This window comes from Notolepis coatsorum, assembly GCF_963971535.1.
Source record: "Notolepis coatsorum genome assembly, chromosome: 2".
Classification (NCBI taxonomy): domain Eukaryota; kingdom Metazoa; phylum Chordata; class Actinopteri; order Aulopiformes; family Paralepididae; genus Notolepis; species Notolepis coatsorum.
Window position 1 is genome coordinate 60023255 of NC_140166.1, and position 18998 is coordinate 60042252.

An 18998-nucleotide genomic window follows, 5' to 3' on the forward strand; every position below is an offset into this window, starting at 1 on the left:
AGGTTCGTTCTCGTGCCAAGTGACGGAGGACTGGGTAACCACGGTGACGGAGGACTGGGTAACCACGGTGACGGGGGACTGGGTAACCACGGTGATGGAGGACTGGGTAACCACGGTGACGGAGGACTGGGTAACCACGGTGACTGAGGACTGGGTAACCACGGTGACTGAGGACTGGGTAACCACGGTGACTGAGGACTGGGTAACCACGGTGACTGAGGACTGGGTAACCACGGTGACTGAGGACTGGGTAACCACGGTGACGGAGGACTGGGTAACCACGGTGACGGAGGACTGGGTAACCACGGTGACGGAGGACTGGGTAACCACGGTGACTGAGGACTGGGTAACCACGGTGATGGGGGACTGGGTAACCACGGTGACGGAGGACTGGGTAACCGTGGTGACGGGGGACTGGGTAACCACGGTGACTGAGGACTGGGTAACCACGGTGACTGAGGACTGGGTAACCACGGTGACGGAGGACTGGGTTAAGCACGGTTGCGGAGCTGAGAGGAATACATTGTATTCTGTGTTGTTCCATAGCATTCAAGCCAGGTTGTGAATGAACGGTAAAAGCAATAAATTATGTTTGACCTCTGACCTTTTGACATTATTTTGAAGTTGTTATATGTTTACATTTGATTGTTTTCTTTTTTCAATAAAACTCGAAATCTAACTCCTTTGCCTCTCTTGGTTTTCCTTTTCCAGGATTAAAAAAAGTTACTATGGAATAGTTAGTAGACAAGACTTTTTTGAGCAATTTATGTCCTCGTTGAATATTCATTGATTAGATTGTATCAGTGAAATGGCACCTCATAGGCCAGTGGTTTTACAGGGAGGAAACGAGGTAGTTAAGAATGGCTGTGTGAAAGTGTTAACCATTAATCCGCTGAGAGAGTACAAGTGCACACATTTCTTTCCACACGATATAAACCGTTCTCACACCTCTTAGACAGGAGCACGCACATCATCCAGAGAAGGTAAGATACAAAAAGAAGAGACACATTTTGGTAATTGGAATAGCTTTTGATGTGTTTGAATGGTTATGCTTTTTTTGTCACTGTCTATGTGGGTGTTTTTTTTTTTTTTAATTCTTATTCTTCTTATTTCTGCTGCTGCTGGGCTTGTACTGGGCTTTCTAAATGGGTCACCACAGAAACGTGTGGCTCGTGTAAAGGGTAGAACAGGAAAACAAGGATCAATTATTCAACCACTATCAGAGCCCAACGCTTTGTTATTGCAAAGTCTAGCGACTTTTCAACACTGTTTGTAAAGTATTAGTGGATATTGAAATTGAATAATCAAGATTTGAGGAGGTTTCTTTGCTGACTCTATATATATATGATGTAATTCTTTGTAAGACACTCTGATGTTTTAGGCTATAACTACTGTTAACACCCTCGGTTGCAAAATTACAACATCACTTTTAACTTTTAGCTATTTAAATTAAGTATTTAAATGTTTATTTTTTGTTTCTTGAGCACATTTACATAGTCAGTGGGTCCTGTTGTTCAGCCTCACAATGCTATTGGATAGTAAAGGTGTTTATAGGTCCCACATTCTGGCCTCTGGAGTTGATAATGTCCATTTAATTTGGGCCTTATACAATTCATGTCAGATATTCAAAAAGTAACCAAAAATAAGCCAGCATACAGTAATTTAAAAGAATATACATTTTCATGTCCAACTCTATTTGACACACATTTCTAGCAGAACAAGTTTGTATTGCTTTTTTGTGTGTCATTAACAAGGCAGCTTCTAAAAGGATTTGCTTACATTTCCTGTGAATGTGATTAGACTTCTAAATGTAGGCTTGCAGAAAGGCCTCTAGATCTCAGTGTGTGTGATAGAAAGCCACAGTAGCGTTAGTCAATCAGTAACGAGACAGAAATGATACCAGTTGTCAGTCTGAAGACGATCCTCATGCATGTGAAATCTGATGAATATACCGTGTACATTTACAGGGGCACATGGCAGGCAGAGGAGCTATGCCCATGTCCATCTTGGCTCTCACAGTGAGATAATATATATTTTTTTTAAATAGTCACCATAAAACATTTACAATTGATTTGATTTATGTATTGAGTATATGAAACATTGCACGAGCAATGCAACTGAAAGCATGTCGTTTTATTTCACAGTTGGTGATATCCCACATACTTGTGCCATGTTCAGGGGCGAACGTCAAAATAGGTGTCCCTGAAAACTACGATGGCATTTTCCCATGGTACCTGTCCAAGGTAAGACATTTACATTTTACGGTTATAGTTTGGTTATACAGTAGCTATACTTCTCAGACTCCTTGCCTCCTTATTTCAAGCAATGCACAGTGCTTCGTATGTGCTATTCATAATCTCCCAAGTCTTGTGAGTCTAAATATGCAATACATATGCAATAATGTACCACTCTGTTGGTTCGGTTGGCCCACAAAACCTTTCCACTGTCTAGCAGTCACAGGCTTTGCCCCTAGGAGGCTGGAACTTGGCATGGTGGTCAAGTCTTTGTGTGTGAAGGTGTGTGTGTGTGTGTGTGTGTGTGTGTGTGTGTGTGTGTGTGTGTGTGTGTGTGTGTGTGTGTGTGTGTGTGTGTGTATGTGTGTGTGTGTGTGTACGTGTGTGTGTGTGTGTGTGTGTGTGTGTGTGTGTGTGTGTGTGTGTGTGTGTGTGTGTGTGTGTGTGTGTGCGCGCATGCGTGTGTGTGAAGGTGTGAAGGTGTGTGAAGGTGTGTTTAAAATGGAGAGCGTGCACAAAATGGTGGGCATTAGGTCCGGCCTCTGCATTCGTGGCAGAACGGAAGCAGGCGTGTTTCCCTTGTGTTTCCCTGTCAATTATGAAGCAATTTTCACAGTTATATTTCCAAGCACACGTCAGATGAAGTTAATGGCAGCAGGTATGAAGGAGGCAGATAATAGCCCCACTTTGTGTGAGTCAGAGTAGAAAGGGACTCACATCTAGGGACCTACTCTAGCGAGGCCTTTAACCTTGAACTGGAGAGCCTGGACTGGTCAGATGAACTCAGTGGTACACTAGTTGAAGAAACATGGCTAGGATTCAAATTCACAACATTACTTAACAACTAAGAACCACCAGGGTTAGGTTGGAGGGCGCTCAGTTTTTTGTGTACCTCAGCTGTTGTTACCATTTTGAGTTTGAAGTCGTCTTTGCGGACCCCTATAGGTTATTGTAGTAAGCTATGATGTGTTCTACCCCAAAATGCCCTGAGTGGGAGGGTAGTTTATTTACCAGTGTTGTGGCTATGTTTGTGAATAAAATGTTAAAATAATTGGCCACATGCAGCTTGTCTGTGCTGAGCGTGTTTTCTGTCTTTATGTTTATGTTTGAAAATCTGGTTTTAAGTTTTTTTTTACTGCATCCTAGTTGATTATTGAGTAATTTCCAAAAGTTCACAGGGTTTATTTTTGTTTTCCTCAGTTTAGTCATTGATGAAATTCTTTTTTGCAGATTTGATTATGGTGTTTACATCGTTTCTTAGTCTGTTTATTTGTAGTTTGAGTTCAACAATGTATTTCTTTGACATTACAACCTGCAGACTCTTCTGACGTACAATAGCTCTTGTTTTTAAAGACACCATGGTGTGTCTTGGAAGGTCTGCCCTGACAAGATAGGGAGTATACACCTATACACCTATACAGTACACCTATACTGTGAATGTCCAGCTTTGATAATAATAATAATAATAATAATAATAATAATAATAATAATAATAATAATAATAATAATAATAATAATAATAATAATAATAATAATAATAATAATAATAATAATAATTCATTTAATTTATATAGCGCTTCTGAATGACCCGAAGTCAATGAGAAGCATCAGTCCAAGCTTAACACTAGAGTTGAAACATTACCACTATTGTCTAGGGCTGTCCCCGACTAAGGATTTGGATGGTCAACTAGGATTGGCCAAAATTTGCCGTTAGTCGACTATTGGTCGACTTAAAAAAAAAAAAAAAAAAAAAAAAAAAACGTATAATTTTTTTTTTGTTTGTTTGTTATCATTCCATTTAGGCTGTGGGGGGTGCTTAATGTCTGAAGGAGTCGACTGAAGGCTTCTTGTCCTCTGCAAAAGCATGCAATTGGTCAACTGATGGATACATCTTGATATTTGTCTAGTATAGTGTGTTCATTAGATGGGTGAAATCCTCTTTCAGTGCCTCTGTGCCTGTTTTCTTAGGCAGTTAGCCTCTGGTATGCGTGCCATTAGCGTTAGCCACGCTTCTAGGCCTCTTTTCTTTTGGAAAGAATGATTAAAAAAATAAAAAAATAAAAAAATATATATATATTTTTTTATTATATTCGACTAAGAGGTTTAGAGTCGACTACGGCCCCGCGCTGCCGGCCAATGGAGAGCGACGTCACTGAACCGCCGCCATCTTGCTCCAGTTAGCCTTGAGTGAGAGTGAGTGAGCTGCACAGACAAAAATACTCATAACTCGCTGAAATATTGACGGATTTACAAACGGGTTGGTTTGCTATAAACATCAAAGATGTAGTTATGATACTGCAAATTTTTTTTAAAGATGTTTTTTTTTTACAAACCGCTTGAATCATAGCCACGTTAACACTTTGACTGCCATGAAACGTCTTTTCACGTCATTGCTGGCCATGCTCAAGTTGCCAGGGGACGCTGTACAGCGTCCTTATATCAATATTTCAAAAATCTGCGATCGGATTCATATGTCCCCTCCGCTGGCCTGAGATCCACCAGCAGGACCCACTGAGCTCTCTGGCGGTTCAGGAGCGCCATCTGGTGGCCGATCGGCGCAATCGCCAAACAGGATGTTGAATAGAGGTTGTCCTAGACGACCGTAGTACTTCCGGCGCTCGCTATAGGTCCCGCGACTCTGGCTCGTCACACTACACAGTGATCGATTGCCAATAACTCGATAAACAACATGATTTGGACGTATATACCATTATACAAGCTGGAGATGGACCGGGTAAATTTACATCCCATAATGATAAGATTTCAACTCGACGATGATCGCCCAACAGCGCGCGGAGACTGGGGTGAGTTTCAGCGTGTAACGTTACCGTCTTCGATACTAACTGCTATTATCAACATTTGACCCACATTAGATGATTGGTATAACGCTGCCCACGGAATTATAAACGCCCCCTAGCCCATCCGGTCAACATCAGATGACGTGTAGTAACTTCTAGAAGTACGTCTAGTTGGAATTTTTTATATCGCGCTGATTGCCATAAAACTGTATTGCATCATCAATATAATGCATTTGGGGCTATAGATCACGTTCTGGAGAAAGCTGCAGAAAGAGATGAAAACATACTTATACATTAGACCATACTTTACTATGAATATGTGAATGAAAAAGTTTAACGTTGCTACACAATGAACAATACATATAGGACTTTGAATGGGCCCTAATAATGGCAATGTAGCAATAGAATTTAAAAAGTTATAGCCATGCAAAGAAGGGGTACTTCTCCATAGACAAATAGAGCCGGCAACCTATGGTATATCATTAATTTAACCCAAGGCAACCAAAGTGTTAATAATGCTTGTAATAAACCAAACCGTTTGTAAATCCGTCAATATTTCAGCGAGTTATGAGTATTTTTGTCTGTGCAGCTCACTCACTCTCACTCAAGGCTAACTGGAGCAAGATGGCGGCGGTTCAGTGACGTCGCTCTCCATTGGCCGGCAGTGCGGGCAAGCTATCTAGTGTTCTATATATATCTATGTACGAGGGTGTGGCACCCAGCGTGCGCTCTCTTGAGGCACGGGAATGTATAGAGATGAGTCGCTCGTGTACTGCAGCCTGTACCACGTGTTGAATAAACCAAAGACTGAGAAATACATCTGCCGCTCGAGAGTCGTGAATAACGTTTACAACTTCAAAAAACGTTACAGTATCACGTAAGAGTGAAATAGGCAATATTCTGAGTTGTGAAAACCTTAGATTTGCATATTGCACCTCCAACCTTTCAATCATAATATTGTGAGAAAAAAAAACTCATTCATCCATTAATTTCACAAACCAACATTTCAAGTGAGTGGCAGGAAAGACTGGCTTTGATTTTGTGACAGAAAGCAATGACTAAAATTATGGGACTTTTTTTAAAGTATCAAGAGCCGTCAAGCTTTGATTCGGTTCGGTTGGTTTTCAGGAGAAATCTGTCTTAGGGGTGGAATTGGAAATGGTATGTTTGTTAGTCTGCGTGGCGATGAGTCAAACCCCGGTCATGCAGGGCTAATGCCGCCCTACACAGAAAATTAATGGGAAATAATAAGAATGGAACTCCATTGAGCAATGTCTCTATTCACTCTGTCTGCACTCAAGGCTCACAGGACATAATGAGCTCGCTCACCGCGGTCGCCACTTGAATTTGAATGGAGTGCGCGCACGAGCCTCGTGGGGCGTCAGATCCGGCCTCTGCGTGCGTGGTGGTGGTGGTGGTGGTGGTGGTGGTGAGGGAGGCGGGCGGTCTTTCCTGTTTACTTTTGTTCCTCGATGACACTCAGACACCATCAGCATTGTCCTACACAGCCTGCGTCTTTCCGTGGCGCTGTAATTTGTGGAATTATGAAGCCAAGCGATCACATTTAGTTTGAATCACAGTCCAATTTTCACCCCGCCGTCTGTTGCAAGCACACGTCAGATCAAGGTAATGGCCGGTATGAAGGAGGCGGATAATAGCCCCACTTTGTGTGAGTCAGAGTAGAAAGGACATCGTGATTGCTCGTATTAAAGTTCGGAGAGGTTTGTTCTTTCTTTTTGACAGACATTGATTTCCTTTGACATTACAACTTGCAGACTGTTCTGAGGTACAATAGCCATTTTAATCTCATGGTTTTAATGTTTTTAAAGACACCACGGTGTGTCTTGGAAGGTCTGCCCTGACAAGATAGGGAGTATAGAGCTATTTTAGTCAGCTGTGACCTTTACTGTGAATGCTAGCTTTGATAAAGCATCAGTCCGAACTTAACACTAGAGTTGAAACATGATTATCACCATTTGTCATGTACAAAGGTCTGATGACCATGTGGAATATAGCTGGAGCGGGCTGTACATGAAACCAGCCCGTCCAGTAGGTGCGTTAAGCACAGGTCCCGGCAGGTAAGAAACAAACAAATGCGTTTTTCCAAAATAGTAAATATTTATTATAGAATATAAGGAAGGGAAATAAAACCCACAACAAATAAACAAACAGGGAAAAGGGTAAGGGGAGAACAAACAAGATAATTATAATAAAGTTGAGCACCAGAGCACTAGCAGTGTCGCAGGACACCAGCCAACTAGGTTGGCACTGGGAACCACCCAGCCATAAGACAATACAGATATATTTCCACTTAAAAAGTGGCAAATGGCTCTGAGGCCCACAACAATTATATATATTCTGATACAATGGTTAATCCACACACAGTGGCAAACAAAGGCAACCTCCAAGCTCTGGTCACTGGCAAGTGGCAACTGACACAGAGTAGGCGCCAGGATGTGTGTGGGCTTGTCAGGTTTTATCCACCCGCCCCTCGAAGTGATTGCCGTCAGCTGCCACTCATCAGGCAATCAGCACTCTTCAGTGTAGGGACGGGCGGCACCTGACAAAGAGAGAAATGGACAGGCATTAGTACCATGACACACACACATACCAAGCATAACCCATATTACATACAAAACATAACATGAGCTATACTAACCTGGGCCCTGTTTCATGTACGTGGTTCAACTAAGTCGATCAACATGTCCATTATCCAGCTTCAGTTAACCCGATGTTCAAAGCCGGGATTTTCCTGTTTCACAAAGGAGGATTCAGTCTCGTTAACTCAAGCCAGACTTGAGAGTCAGGCTCAAGTCAGGCTAGATGCGCGCTCCCGTTTTAGGTGGAAAGCCAGCACGTATCGATGGCAGAGACCCTGATTCTCAACGGCATTGATTGATTAATTGATTTAAGACTTTATTGACAGATTGCAATAGGCTCAATCGCCTCGCCGACAAGTTAAATGCGTTATCTATAGGCTAATTCTAAGTCCCTCATTACCTCAATCAATCAGATTATATTTCTTTAAACTTGCCTGCTGGATTGAATAATCAAATGAGATCTTGCTAGCGAAAATAACTAGTTAACTGTTATACAGAATTACGAGACGGCTTTCTTGCCCATTGATTGATGTATAGTCAATATTTAACTTATCTCCAATGTGGTCCAACGGGTTGTTCTTCTGACTTCCACATGGACGACCCGGGTTCAAGACCGGGGTCCTTCTTTTTGCAATATAGGAATAATTCAATTTGGTGCACGTTGAGAGCTATATAAAGAATGACATCCTCAATGCATGTAGATTTATAATATTTTAACTTAAAACCAGGCTACTTTGGCGTATAATCATTAATATTATATTCAAAAAAATCATATTGGAAACACGGGGATTTGAACCCCGGTCGGTGGATTGGGAGGCTTGAGCACTACCGCTGGGCCACTGGGCCAGATGGGATAAATTCATTGTTTATACATTAATGAACGAGAGACCCGTGTTTAGAATATCCTTTGTTTTGAATGAAGTTTATCTCTTTATCCTCATTCATTAATGTGACGTCAACGGCTCATTCAATTTCTCAAATCCGTCAAACAGCGCATCTCATCAGACATCTTAATCCCAGTTACAATTAAAATAACCACATCATGTGTACATCGCACGAGCGAGCGCCACCGTCGCCACGGTATATATAACGTGCATTATTTAGGACAAAGTGAATTTAATATCAGCATTTTGGGTCTATTTTACATTTCAAAAGCCCCCTCTGGAAGAATGGAGCACAAAAACGTAATTCAGAATGGTATAATGCAGATCGTAGACTGTGGGAATAGTTTCAGGAAACGGGCTGTCACTTCTTTGCGGGGGCGTGGCGATAGTTCAGGCTAACTTGAACTTGAACTCTGCTTTCGACCAGGCTCAAACTTTTGGATATGTTGTCATGGTGATTTGGAAAATCCAGGTACATGAAATCGGAAAGTCCGGCTAACCCAGTTATCCAGCTAAAGTTATCCGGCTAACTCAGTTATCCAGGTACAAGAAACAGGGCCCTGATGTTCACATGGTGTTTCAAATACAGTAATAATGATAATGACCAACCCACGTACCCATGTACGTCACACCATTGTTTGTCTGGCATCTGTATCCATCATTGGTTGGATCATGTATACGACAGTGTGCCAAGCTTGCGTAATTGATGAATTTCAATAACAAACAAAAAAAATTAAAACACGGTAACCATGGTAACCTCCATCTTTAATGGAATATTACAGAGTGCGACGTTGTCTTTAGACAGTGACAGACAGGTGAGGTACATGTGATACCCTGGGAGGCCGTAGGTCGACTACAAAATACCTCGATATTGGGAAAAGATTTTGAATAACGATCTGAGGTACTATGTTCTTCCACTATTTAAACATAACTTAAATATGAATATAATTTAAATATAACATTATACCGATAAACAGAGGAACCTCTGTTTGTATTCTGAATGCTACAGATGTAAGTAAAGCTGGATAGCTGAGCACTTGACTTGTTCAGACTGACAGACATGCAGCACAGCATTGATCTTCTAGATTACAAAAATGTTTTCTTACCTTTTGAGTTATTTAAACTTAAAGGTGCTATAGATCAAATGTTTATGTAGAGTAATCATACATACAATAAAAAAAAAAACACATCCACAGAGCTTTTAGAAAGTATTGCTTTTCCACAAAAATATATTATTGATGAATATTATTGATGAATGAATGTTCTACTAATTGGTGCGTATGAAAGAAATACACGTTTTTATTATAGTTCATTCATATATAGTGTGTAGACTTTACCTTTGGATTGGAAACACAGCGTGTCGTTGTAGTAAAACATGTTCTCCTCTGCACAGCTCCAGAGCCTCCCGGCGAACTACAGCGAGCTGGTGGTGGGGGGCGACGACGAGGGCATATTTGGAGTGGAGGCCGGCTTCCTGTACGCTCTGAAGCCCCTGGACAGAGAGAAGCAACCTTCTTACTCCCTCCAGGTGAGGCTACTTCCTGTACGCTCTGAAGCCCCTGGACAGAGAGAAGCAACCTTCTTACTCCCTCCAGGTGAGGCTCCCTGTACGACGCTCTGAAGCCCCTGGACAGAGAGAAGCAACCTTCTTACTCCCTCCAGGTGAGGCTCCCTGTACGACGCTCTGAAGCCCCTGGACAGAGAGAAGCAACCTTCTTACTCCCTCCAGGTGAGGCTCCCTGTACGACGCTCTGAAGCCCCTGGACAGAGAGAAGCAACCTTCTTACTCCCTCCAGGTAAGGCTCCCTGTACGACGCTCTGAAGCCCCTGGACAGAGAGAAGCAACCTTCTTACTCCCTCCAGGTGAGGCTTCCTGTACGCTCTGAAGCCCCTGGACAGAGAGAAGCAACCTTCTTACTCCCTCCAGGTGAGGCTCCCTGTACGACGCTCTGAAGCCCCTGGACAGAGAGAAGCAACCTTCTTACTCCCTCCAGGTGAGGCTCCCTGTTCGCTCTGAAGCCCCTGGACAGAGAGAAGCAATCTTCTTACTCCCTCCAGGTGAGGCTACTTCCTGTACGCTCTGAAGCCCCTGGACAGAGAGAAGCAACCTTCTTACTCCCTCCAGGTGAGGCTTCCTGTACGACGCTCTGAAGCCCCTGGACAGAGAGAAGCAACCTTCTTACTCCCTCCAGGTGAGGCTTCCTGTACGACGCTCTGAAGCCCCTGGACAGAGAGAAGCAACCTTCTTACTCCCTCCAGGTGAGGCTACTTCCTGTACGCTCTGAAGCCCCTGGACAGAGAGAAGCAACCTTCTTACTCCCTCCAGGTGAGGCTACTTCCTGTACGCTCTGAAGCCCCTGGACAGAGAGAAGCAACCTTCTTACTCCCTCCAGGTGAGGCTACCTGTACGACGCTCTGAAGCCCCTGGACAGAGAGAAGCAACCTTCTTACTCCCTCCAGGTGAGGCTCCCTGTACGACGCTCTGAAGCCCCTGGACAGAGAGAAGCAACCTTCTTACTCCCTCCAGGTGAGGCTACTTCCTGTACGACGCTCTGAAGCCCCTGGACAGAGAGAAGCAACCTTCTTACTCCCTCCAGGTGAGGCTACTTCCTGTACGACGCTCTGAAGCCCCTGGACAGAGAGAAGCAACCTTCTTACTCCCTCCAGGTGAGGCTTCCTGTATACGCTCTGAAGCCCCTGGACAGAGAGAAGCAACCTTCTTACTCCCTCCAGGTGAGGCTTCCTGTACGACGCTCTGAAGCCCCTGGACAGAGAGAAGCAACCTTCTTACTCCCTCCAGGTGAGGCTACTTCCTGTATACGCTCTAAATAGGGATGTTCGATGTTGGCTTTTTTACCGATATCCGATATACCGATATTGTCCAACTCTTAATTTCCGATACCGATATCAACCGATACCGATATATGCCGGGTTACCCCCCCCCAAAAAAAACGGAATAATTTCAGGTAATTAACATTACATACATATCTCTTGTCGTGGAATTAACACAACATTATGCATACTTTTGACAATAAATAAAATAAGAATTTGTTCTTACTTGCTTGCCTGGTTAAATAAAGGTTAAATAAATTATAAACACAAAATACATTTTCTGGCATCCCGTTCCCACTTTATCCAATCAGGAGAGAGAACTCCAAAACAAAAAATGAAAAGTAGAAAAACTAGTTTTAAGCAAATGTGCCCTTGCATAATCTACTAGTGCAGTAAGCAAATTTGGCACAGCGAGATTTCTTGAAATAAGTAGAAATATCTAGAGTTCTCTCTCCTGATTGGATAAAGTTGGAAGGGATACCAGAACATGTATCTTCTGTTTACTGCAGAGCGGAGGGACTGGGAGACAGACGACCCATGTTACTATACTGACCAGACAATCTATATCAGTGATGGCTGTCGGAATTGTAGAGCTATTTAAAACATATTTTAACCAAAAAAATACCACTTACAGCACCTTTAACAATTTTATTCCTCTCATTCGTAACAGCGCGTACATGTGCGTGTGTTTTGCAGGTGTCCTACAAAGCGTCGGTGCATCGTCAAAGCTTCAACGTGGAAGTGTGCGTCATCGACAAGAACGACAACGTGCCGAGCTTCACGGAGCAGAGCATGAGAGGCAGCGTGCAGCTGGGGCTGCTCAAAGGTATAGAAGACACCACACGTTACACCTTTTATGTATTATTATTAGTGCTGTCAGGCGATTAAAAAAAAGAATCTAATTAATTACAGGATTTGTAATTAATTAATCAAATTAATCGCATTTTAATCGCATAACCATTTTAGGCCTGATATTCTATATTCTATAATCATATTTAAAATTGCATGTGTCCGGATGGCAGAATTCAGTACTGTATCTACAAAACCTTCTGTTTAATCATCTATTAATTTGCTTAGATTTTTCAGGTCAGGTCAATTTGAGCATGGTTTTATTCACAGTCAAAGATTAAAAAAAATGTATTGATATTCTCATTTGGTTCATTACAATTTACTCAAACCTAGTAACAGACACAGTATTTCTGACACTGGGAATACATTACCTGAGATCCATGGATGTCCCTAGAATCAGATACCAAGAACATGCAAATGGACCATATAAAAAAAAATCTGTAAATGTGTATTCTATTTCTACGGTCTTATGGAATGAATGAGATAAAAAAAAATGCTATTTAAATATATATATATTTTTTTGTTATACATTTTTAGTTAATTTTCATAACGCGATAATTTGCTGTGTAATTAATTAATCTAATTAACGTGATAAACTGACAGCCCTAATTATTATTATTATTATTATCATCATCATCATACATGTTTCCCCTCCACACGCCCTCTGTCGTCAGGGATCCCCTTCATGCAGGTGGAGGCGTCGGACCGTGACGACCGCAACACGCCCCATGCGGAGCTGCGCTTCAGCCTGATGGAGCAGACGCCACGCATCCCCTCCAGCCACATGTTCTCCGTCAACTCCGTCACGGCCGAGGTGTCGCTCACCGAGGACGGTCAGTCTCACATTTTAACCCTTTCACCGCCACACACACTACCAAAGGGTTAACCCTTTTCCACCGCGACAATACAGAATGTTAAAGATTAAACTAGACTTTTTTTTTCTTTTTTTTTATCTTGTTTTATGTCACATTATAAGATATAGCAACATATAACAAGACGTACCATAACACAATAATACATAATGTAAAGATGTAAAAAAACTTGAAACTTGAAACTTGAACTTGAATAATGTAAGGAATAAATAAAATAAAATACTGTATATATAGTAATAATAATGAACAGATCATCAACAGACAAGATTAAACTGGACTTTTTGAAAAAGTCTTTATTCATCGCACACATCGTGCCAATGTCTTCATGCAGCGACACACACACACATGCGATGGGCGGCACACACACACACAGGAACACACACATGCAATGTTTGGGTCGCCGATGAAATTTCGTCTCTGTCCTTGACCCATCCCGTCCCGTCCCATCCCATCCCATCCCATCCCATCCCATCCCATCCCATCCCATCCCATCCCATCCCATCCCATCCCATCCCATCCCATCCCGTCCCATCCCGTCCCATCCCATCCCATCCCATCCCATCCCATCCCATCCCATCCCATCCCATCCCATCCCATCCCATCCCATCCCATCCCATCCCATCCCATCCCATTCCATTCCATCCCATCCCGTCCCATCCCGTCCCGTCCCATCCCGTCCCATCCCGTCCCATCCCATCCCATCCCATCCCATCCCATCCCATCCCATCCCATCCCATTTAGTAGTAGGACTCGTAGTCAATTTAATAGTAGGCCTACAAAGCTGTTTTGTAAATTTTGCTCATTAGCTACAATACATACAGTATTGCCTACACGAGCACACGCACACGCACGCACGCACCCACGCACGCACGCACACACACACGCACGCACACACACGCACGCACGCACGCACGCACACACACGCACACACACACACACACTGTATATGCATACTACAAAACACAAACACAAACTTACTCGAGGGTTATGCTGCTATTCCTGGACTCATGGAGCTGCCCTTTGTTCCCACTTGGCAGCGGTTAGATCCCCCTCACAGTTTCCATCCACCCTACAAGCTGCCTGTGTCCAACGCAACCTCTTTTTGCAGTAGCTGTGTATTTTCTTTATCCCCCCCCCTTGCTAACGTGCAGAAGAGTACATTACAATAGTAAACAAAGCACCCTGGTGAGGCATAGGAATGTCGTTATGGCTTAACCACCAAGAGCATCACGAAGGTCTTAGATTGATCAGAAACAAATGCATGATGTCTCAATTAGGGATGTCCGATATTATCAGCCTACCGATATTGGCATTCAAATGTAATATCAGAAATGATCGGTATCGGTTTTAAATTGTTTTCTTTTCTTTTTTTACATTTATTTAATCTTTATTTACCCAGGCAAGCAAGTAAGAACAAATTCTTATTTTATTTATTGTCAAAAGTATGCATAATGTTGTGTTAATTCCAGGACAAGAGATATGTAATGTTAATTACCTGTGTGTCTAATCTGCCCGTCGCTTATCAATGACTTGTTTGCAGTCAACATTGTCGAAACGGATTGTTTTTTAATCAGTTCATATCCTTTTTATAGCATTTCGAAAAGCTATCGTTCTCTCGAAAACTTTTGGAAAATTGTAAGATTCCCCCATAAACTGCATTTTTTGGAATATTCTCAAATACACTAGACACGTTGTCATTTGTCGGCCTATTTATGAATCGTTTTCAAATAACCGCTAGATTATCGATAGTATATGTGTACTTATGCATGCTATAGAAGCGAGCTGAGAAATCTATTATCCATTTCCTCAAGATCACACACACACACACATACACACACACGGCACATGCTGATATCTCAGTGAATACAGGTCTGATTATCCTAAAACTGGTAACATAGACTCCTTACCTTAGATCAGATGTTCTCCAAAAAGATTATTCCAATTCCTGATCGCCATTCCAAATATCGATTGCGTTTATTGATTGATTATTGGCTGCTGTAAATATATATTCCAGGCTGCTTTCCAACTCGCAATCAGATCCCTCATCATCAGACGGCTCGCCAGCACAATGGAGCCAGTTGGCCACCCCCACAGGGATCTCCCAGTATAATCGACTGACCTGCAGTTACACAGGGATAGACGATAGGGGGCGGTTTTTTCCCCATCTGAGCTCCTAGAGGGTCTGCTGTACCAACGGGAGACTCGGTTGATGAAATATGAATTCAGATCGCTAATAAAAAAATCAAACGACAATACACGTCGTCGGCACTCAACGGGGGGTCTGATAAGACGAGAATATACGTCGTCGGCATTCAAAGTGTTCGAGTTGGACAATATCGGTATATCGGATATCGGTAAAAAAGCCAACATCGAACATCCCTAGTCTCAATGTTTTCCTTTCCATATACATCCCACTGTGACGACCCTGCAGGCGCCTCGACTCTGGACCCGGAGATGTGCGGCCGCTACAAGCTGTCGGTGATGGTGAAGGACATGGCCGGGAAGTCCAACGCTTTCTTCTCCACCGGCGTCGTGACGGTGGAGGTGACGGGCAACACCTGGGCCTCCCCCGATCCTGTACGGCTACAGGAGAACCTGCCGGGCCCCTACCCCATCCCCATCTCACAGGTTAGAGCCAGGCCCCTCCCCCATCCCCATCTCACAGGTGAGAGCCAGGCCCCTCCCCCATCCCCATCTCACAGGTGAGAGCCAGGCCCCTAACCCATCCCCATCTCACAGGTGAGTGCCAGGCCCCTCCCCCATCCCCATCTCACAGGTGAGAGCCAGGCCCATCCCCATCTCACAGGTGAGAGCCAGGCCCCTCCCCCATCCCCATCTCACAGGTGAGAGCCAGGCCCCATCCCCATCTCACAGGTGAGAGCCAGGCCCCTCCCCCATCCCCATCTCACAGGTGAGAGCCAGGCCCCATCCCCATCTCACAGGTGAGAGCCAGGCCCCTCCCCCATCCCCATCTCACAGGTGAGAGCCAGGCCCCTCCCCCATCTCACAGGTGAGAGCCAGGCCCCAGCCCCATCCCCATCTCACAGGTGAGAGCCAGGCCCCTCCCCCATCCCCATCTCACAGGTGAGAGCCAGGCCCCTCCCCCATCCCCATCTCACAGGTGAGAGCCAGGCCCCTAACCCATCCCCATCTCACAGGTGAGAGACAGGCCCCTCCCCCATCCCCATCTCACAGGTGAGAGCCAGGCCCCTCCCCATCTCACAGGTGAGAGCCAGGCCCCTCCCCATCTCACAGGTGAGAGACAGGCCCCTCCCCCAGCCCCATCTCACAGGTGAGAGCCAGGCCCCTCCCCCATCCCCATCTCACAGGTGAGAGACAGGCCCCTCCCCCATCCCCATCTCACAGGTGAGAGCCTGGCCCCTCCCCCATCCCCATCTCACAGGTGAGAGCCTGGCCCCTCCCCCATCCCCATCTCACAGGTGAGAGCCAGGCCCCTCCCCCATCTCACAGGTGAGAGACAGGCCCCTCCCCCATCCCCATCTCACAGGTGAGAGCCAGGCCCCTCCCCCATCCCCATCTCACGGGTGAGAGCCTGGCCCCTCCCCCATCCCCATCTCACAGGTGAGAGCCAGGCCCCTCCCCCATCTCACAGGTGAGAGACAGGCCCCTCCCCCATCCCCATCTCACAGGTGAGAGGAACGACCTTGACTCGAGAAAAGGTTGAGCAACATATACAGTATGGCTTAACACCCATTCACACATAAGATGATATGATGATATGATATGATATTTTCATTTATAATGTGCCCCCCCCCATCCATTTTTACATCGGTCCAGAGCGCAGCCCGGGGGGGGGGAAAAGAATATTAATAAATGGACAAGACAATGGAAACAGGGAACCAGGCAGACGGACAGACAGAGAACATGAGAACACCTCAGACACACAACACAACAGCAACTCAGTGATCATCCAGAGTGAAAAGGTGGGTTTTAAGCGAGGGCCTTGAATGTCTGTACGGTGTTGGCAGACTTGATGTTGAGGGGGAGATAAGATAAGATAAGTATCTAACTAACCTTACTGTCATGCACTTGTCCTAATAAACTAACCTACACTGTAGCACTCAACACTTTGATGAACATTGTTACTCAGCTGATAGAGTTGTGCCCTTCCTTCCTGATGACTTGTGGTACAGAACTTGTAAGTCGCTTTGGATAAAAGCGTTTCAGCTAAATGACTAAATGTAAATGTAAATGTAAGATAAGATATTCCTTTATTGATGCCCTTGGGGGAAATTCATGGCATCATAGCAGCATGGGGGGGGGGGGGGGACAGGTATGGGCAGGGTAATAGTAGAAGACATAATAAAGGCAATACAATTAGTACAGTAGAAATAGTAAAAATAGGCAGTGTAAACAATATAATTAACACTGAATATACATCTGAGCAAGTAGGCAGTGTGATCAAAGGTGCAGATGAGGGTCTGTGTGCCCCCTCAGTTATATTATACATTACAATATGGTTACAATAAACACTAGAATCTAAAATATATACTATGAATAAGTACGTATACAGTAACAGGTGCAGTATTCATAAGGTACGTAAGTAGGGATGTCCGATATCGGCCTACCGATATTATCGGCCGATATCGGCATTAAAATGTGATATCGGAAAATATCGGTATCGGATTTTTTTCTTCTTTTTTTTCTTCTTTTTTTACATTTCTATAACCTTTATTTACCCAGGCAAGTAAGTAAGAACAAATTCAGATTTTATTTATTGTCAAAAGTATGCATAATGTTGTGTTAATTCCACAACAAGAGATATGTAATGTTAATTACCTGAAATTATTCAATTTTTCGGGGGGGGGGGGGGGGGGGGGGGGGGGGGGGGGAAACCCTGCATATATGGGTATCGGTTGATATCGGTTTATATCGGTATCGGAAATTAAGAGTTGGACAATATCGGTATATCGGTATCGGTAAAAAAGCCAATATCGAGCATCCCTATACGTAAGTATGGCGTGATATACGACGTCATACGTTATACCATGTTGTAGTCTGTTTAGGTGGGAGTGAGTCAGACAGACACACGTGAAGACGAACTTGGTTTGCTTAATTTTTCTTCAGTCCTATGATAACAATCCGGCAAACAACACTCAACAGACTTCAGAACAGTAAATCCATGTTTAGGTATCAACGAGGGTGATATCAGTCGTACGACAACCATATTTTGTCATGTTTGGTGCATTGTTTTTTTTGCGACTGTGCAACAAACGGGTCATACACTCTGGAGGTGTATACAAAAATGGGTTATATTCAATACAATTAGAATATCGCTGCTGGCGGGACAAAACCTCATAACTCCAAAAACCCAACTTTTCAGCAGATGAAAAAAACGAACACAGATTTGAGGGTGAATAGAGTTAGGAGGTTTAGACAGATGATCGTTTTAATGCTTTCCCATTGTTTAAACTTTGTAAAACCCACACACACATATGGAGGATGATTCTACGGAGCTGATTTATATAAAAAAAAAAAATGGAGTTATGAGGTTTTGTCCCGCCAGCAGCGATATTTTAAATGTGGCCTGATGTTTGGCAAAATCAATAGGTTTCTTCCTCTAAGGGTCATGAATGTTCACAGTAAGTTGTATGGCAATCTGGCAATACCTTTTCAAGATACTAGAGAGACAGAGAGACAGACAAACCGACAAACAAACAGACAGGGGTGAAAATTGTACAAAGGTAGGTTGTTTTCAGTGAGAGCGAGTGACACTGACCCGCCTCTGACACCACAACACGGCAATATGTTCTGTTTCCATGGGGACATACTAGTAAAATAGGACAATTGCAAAGATATTTTTGATTGATGGACAAACCACTCCATCCATAAATGACCACACATAATGAATGCAATTGCCTCTCTGCGTACATGAGGTCTTACTCCCCCCCCCGCCCACTCTTGGTGT

At 43.8% G+C, this 18998-nt stretch overlaps 1 protein-coding gene across 1 annotated transcript in view; it reads left to right on the top strand.

The window, feature by feature from the left end:
- Positions 1–1973: 1973 nt before the first annotated feature.
- Positions 1974–18998, top strand: part of cdh16 (cadherin 16, KSP-cadherin) — a gene marked incomplete at both ends in the record, with an annotated part of 147215 nt that continues 130190 nt past the window's right edge. Inside the window, 7 exon segments of the mRNA XM_084308172.1 lie at positions 1974–2018; positions 2145–2243; positions 9910–10005; positions 11278–11316; positions 12045–12174; positions 12872–13030; positions 15501–15697. Coding sequence (XP_084164298.1) covers positions 1974–2018; positions 2145–2243; positions 9910–10005; positions 11278–11316; positions 12045–12174; positions 12872–13030; positions 15501–15697 — 765 coding nt within the window.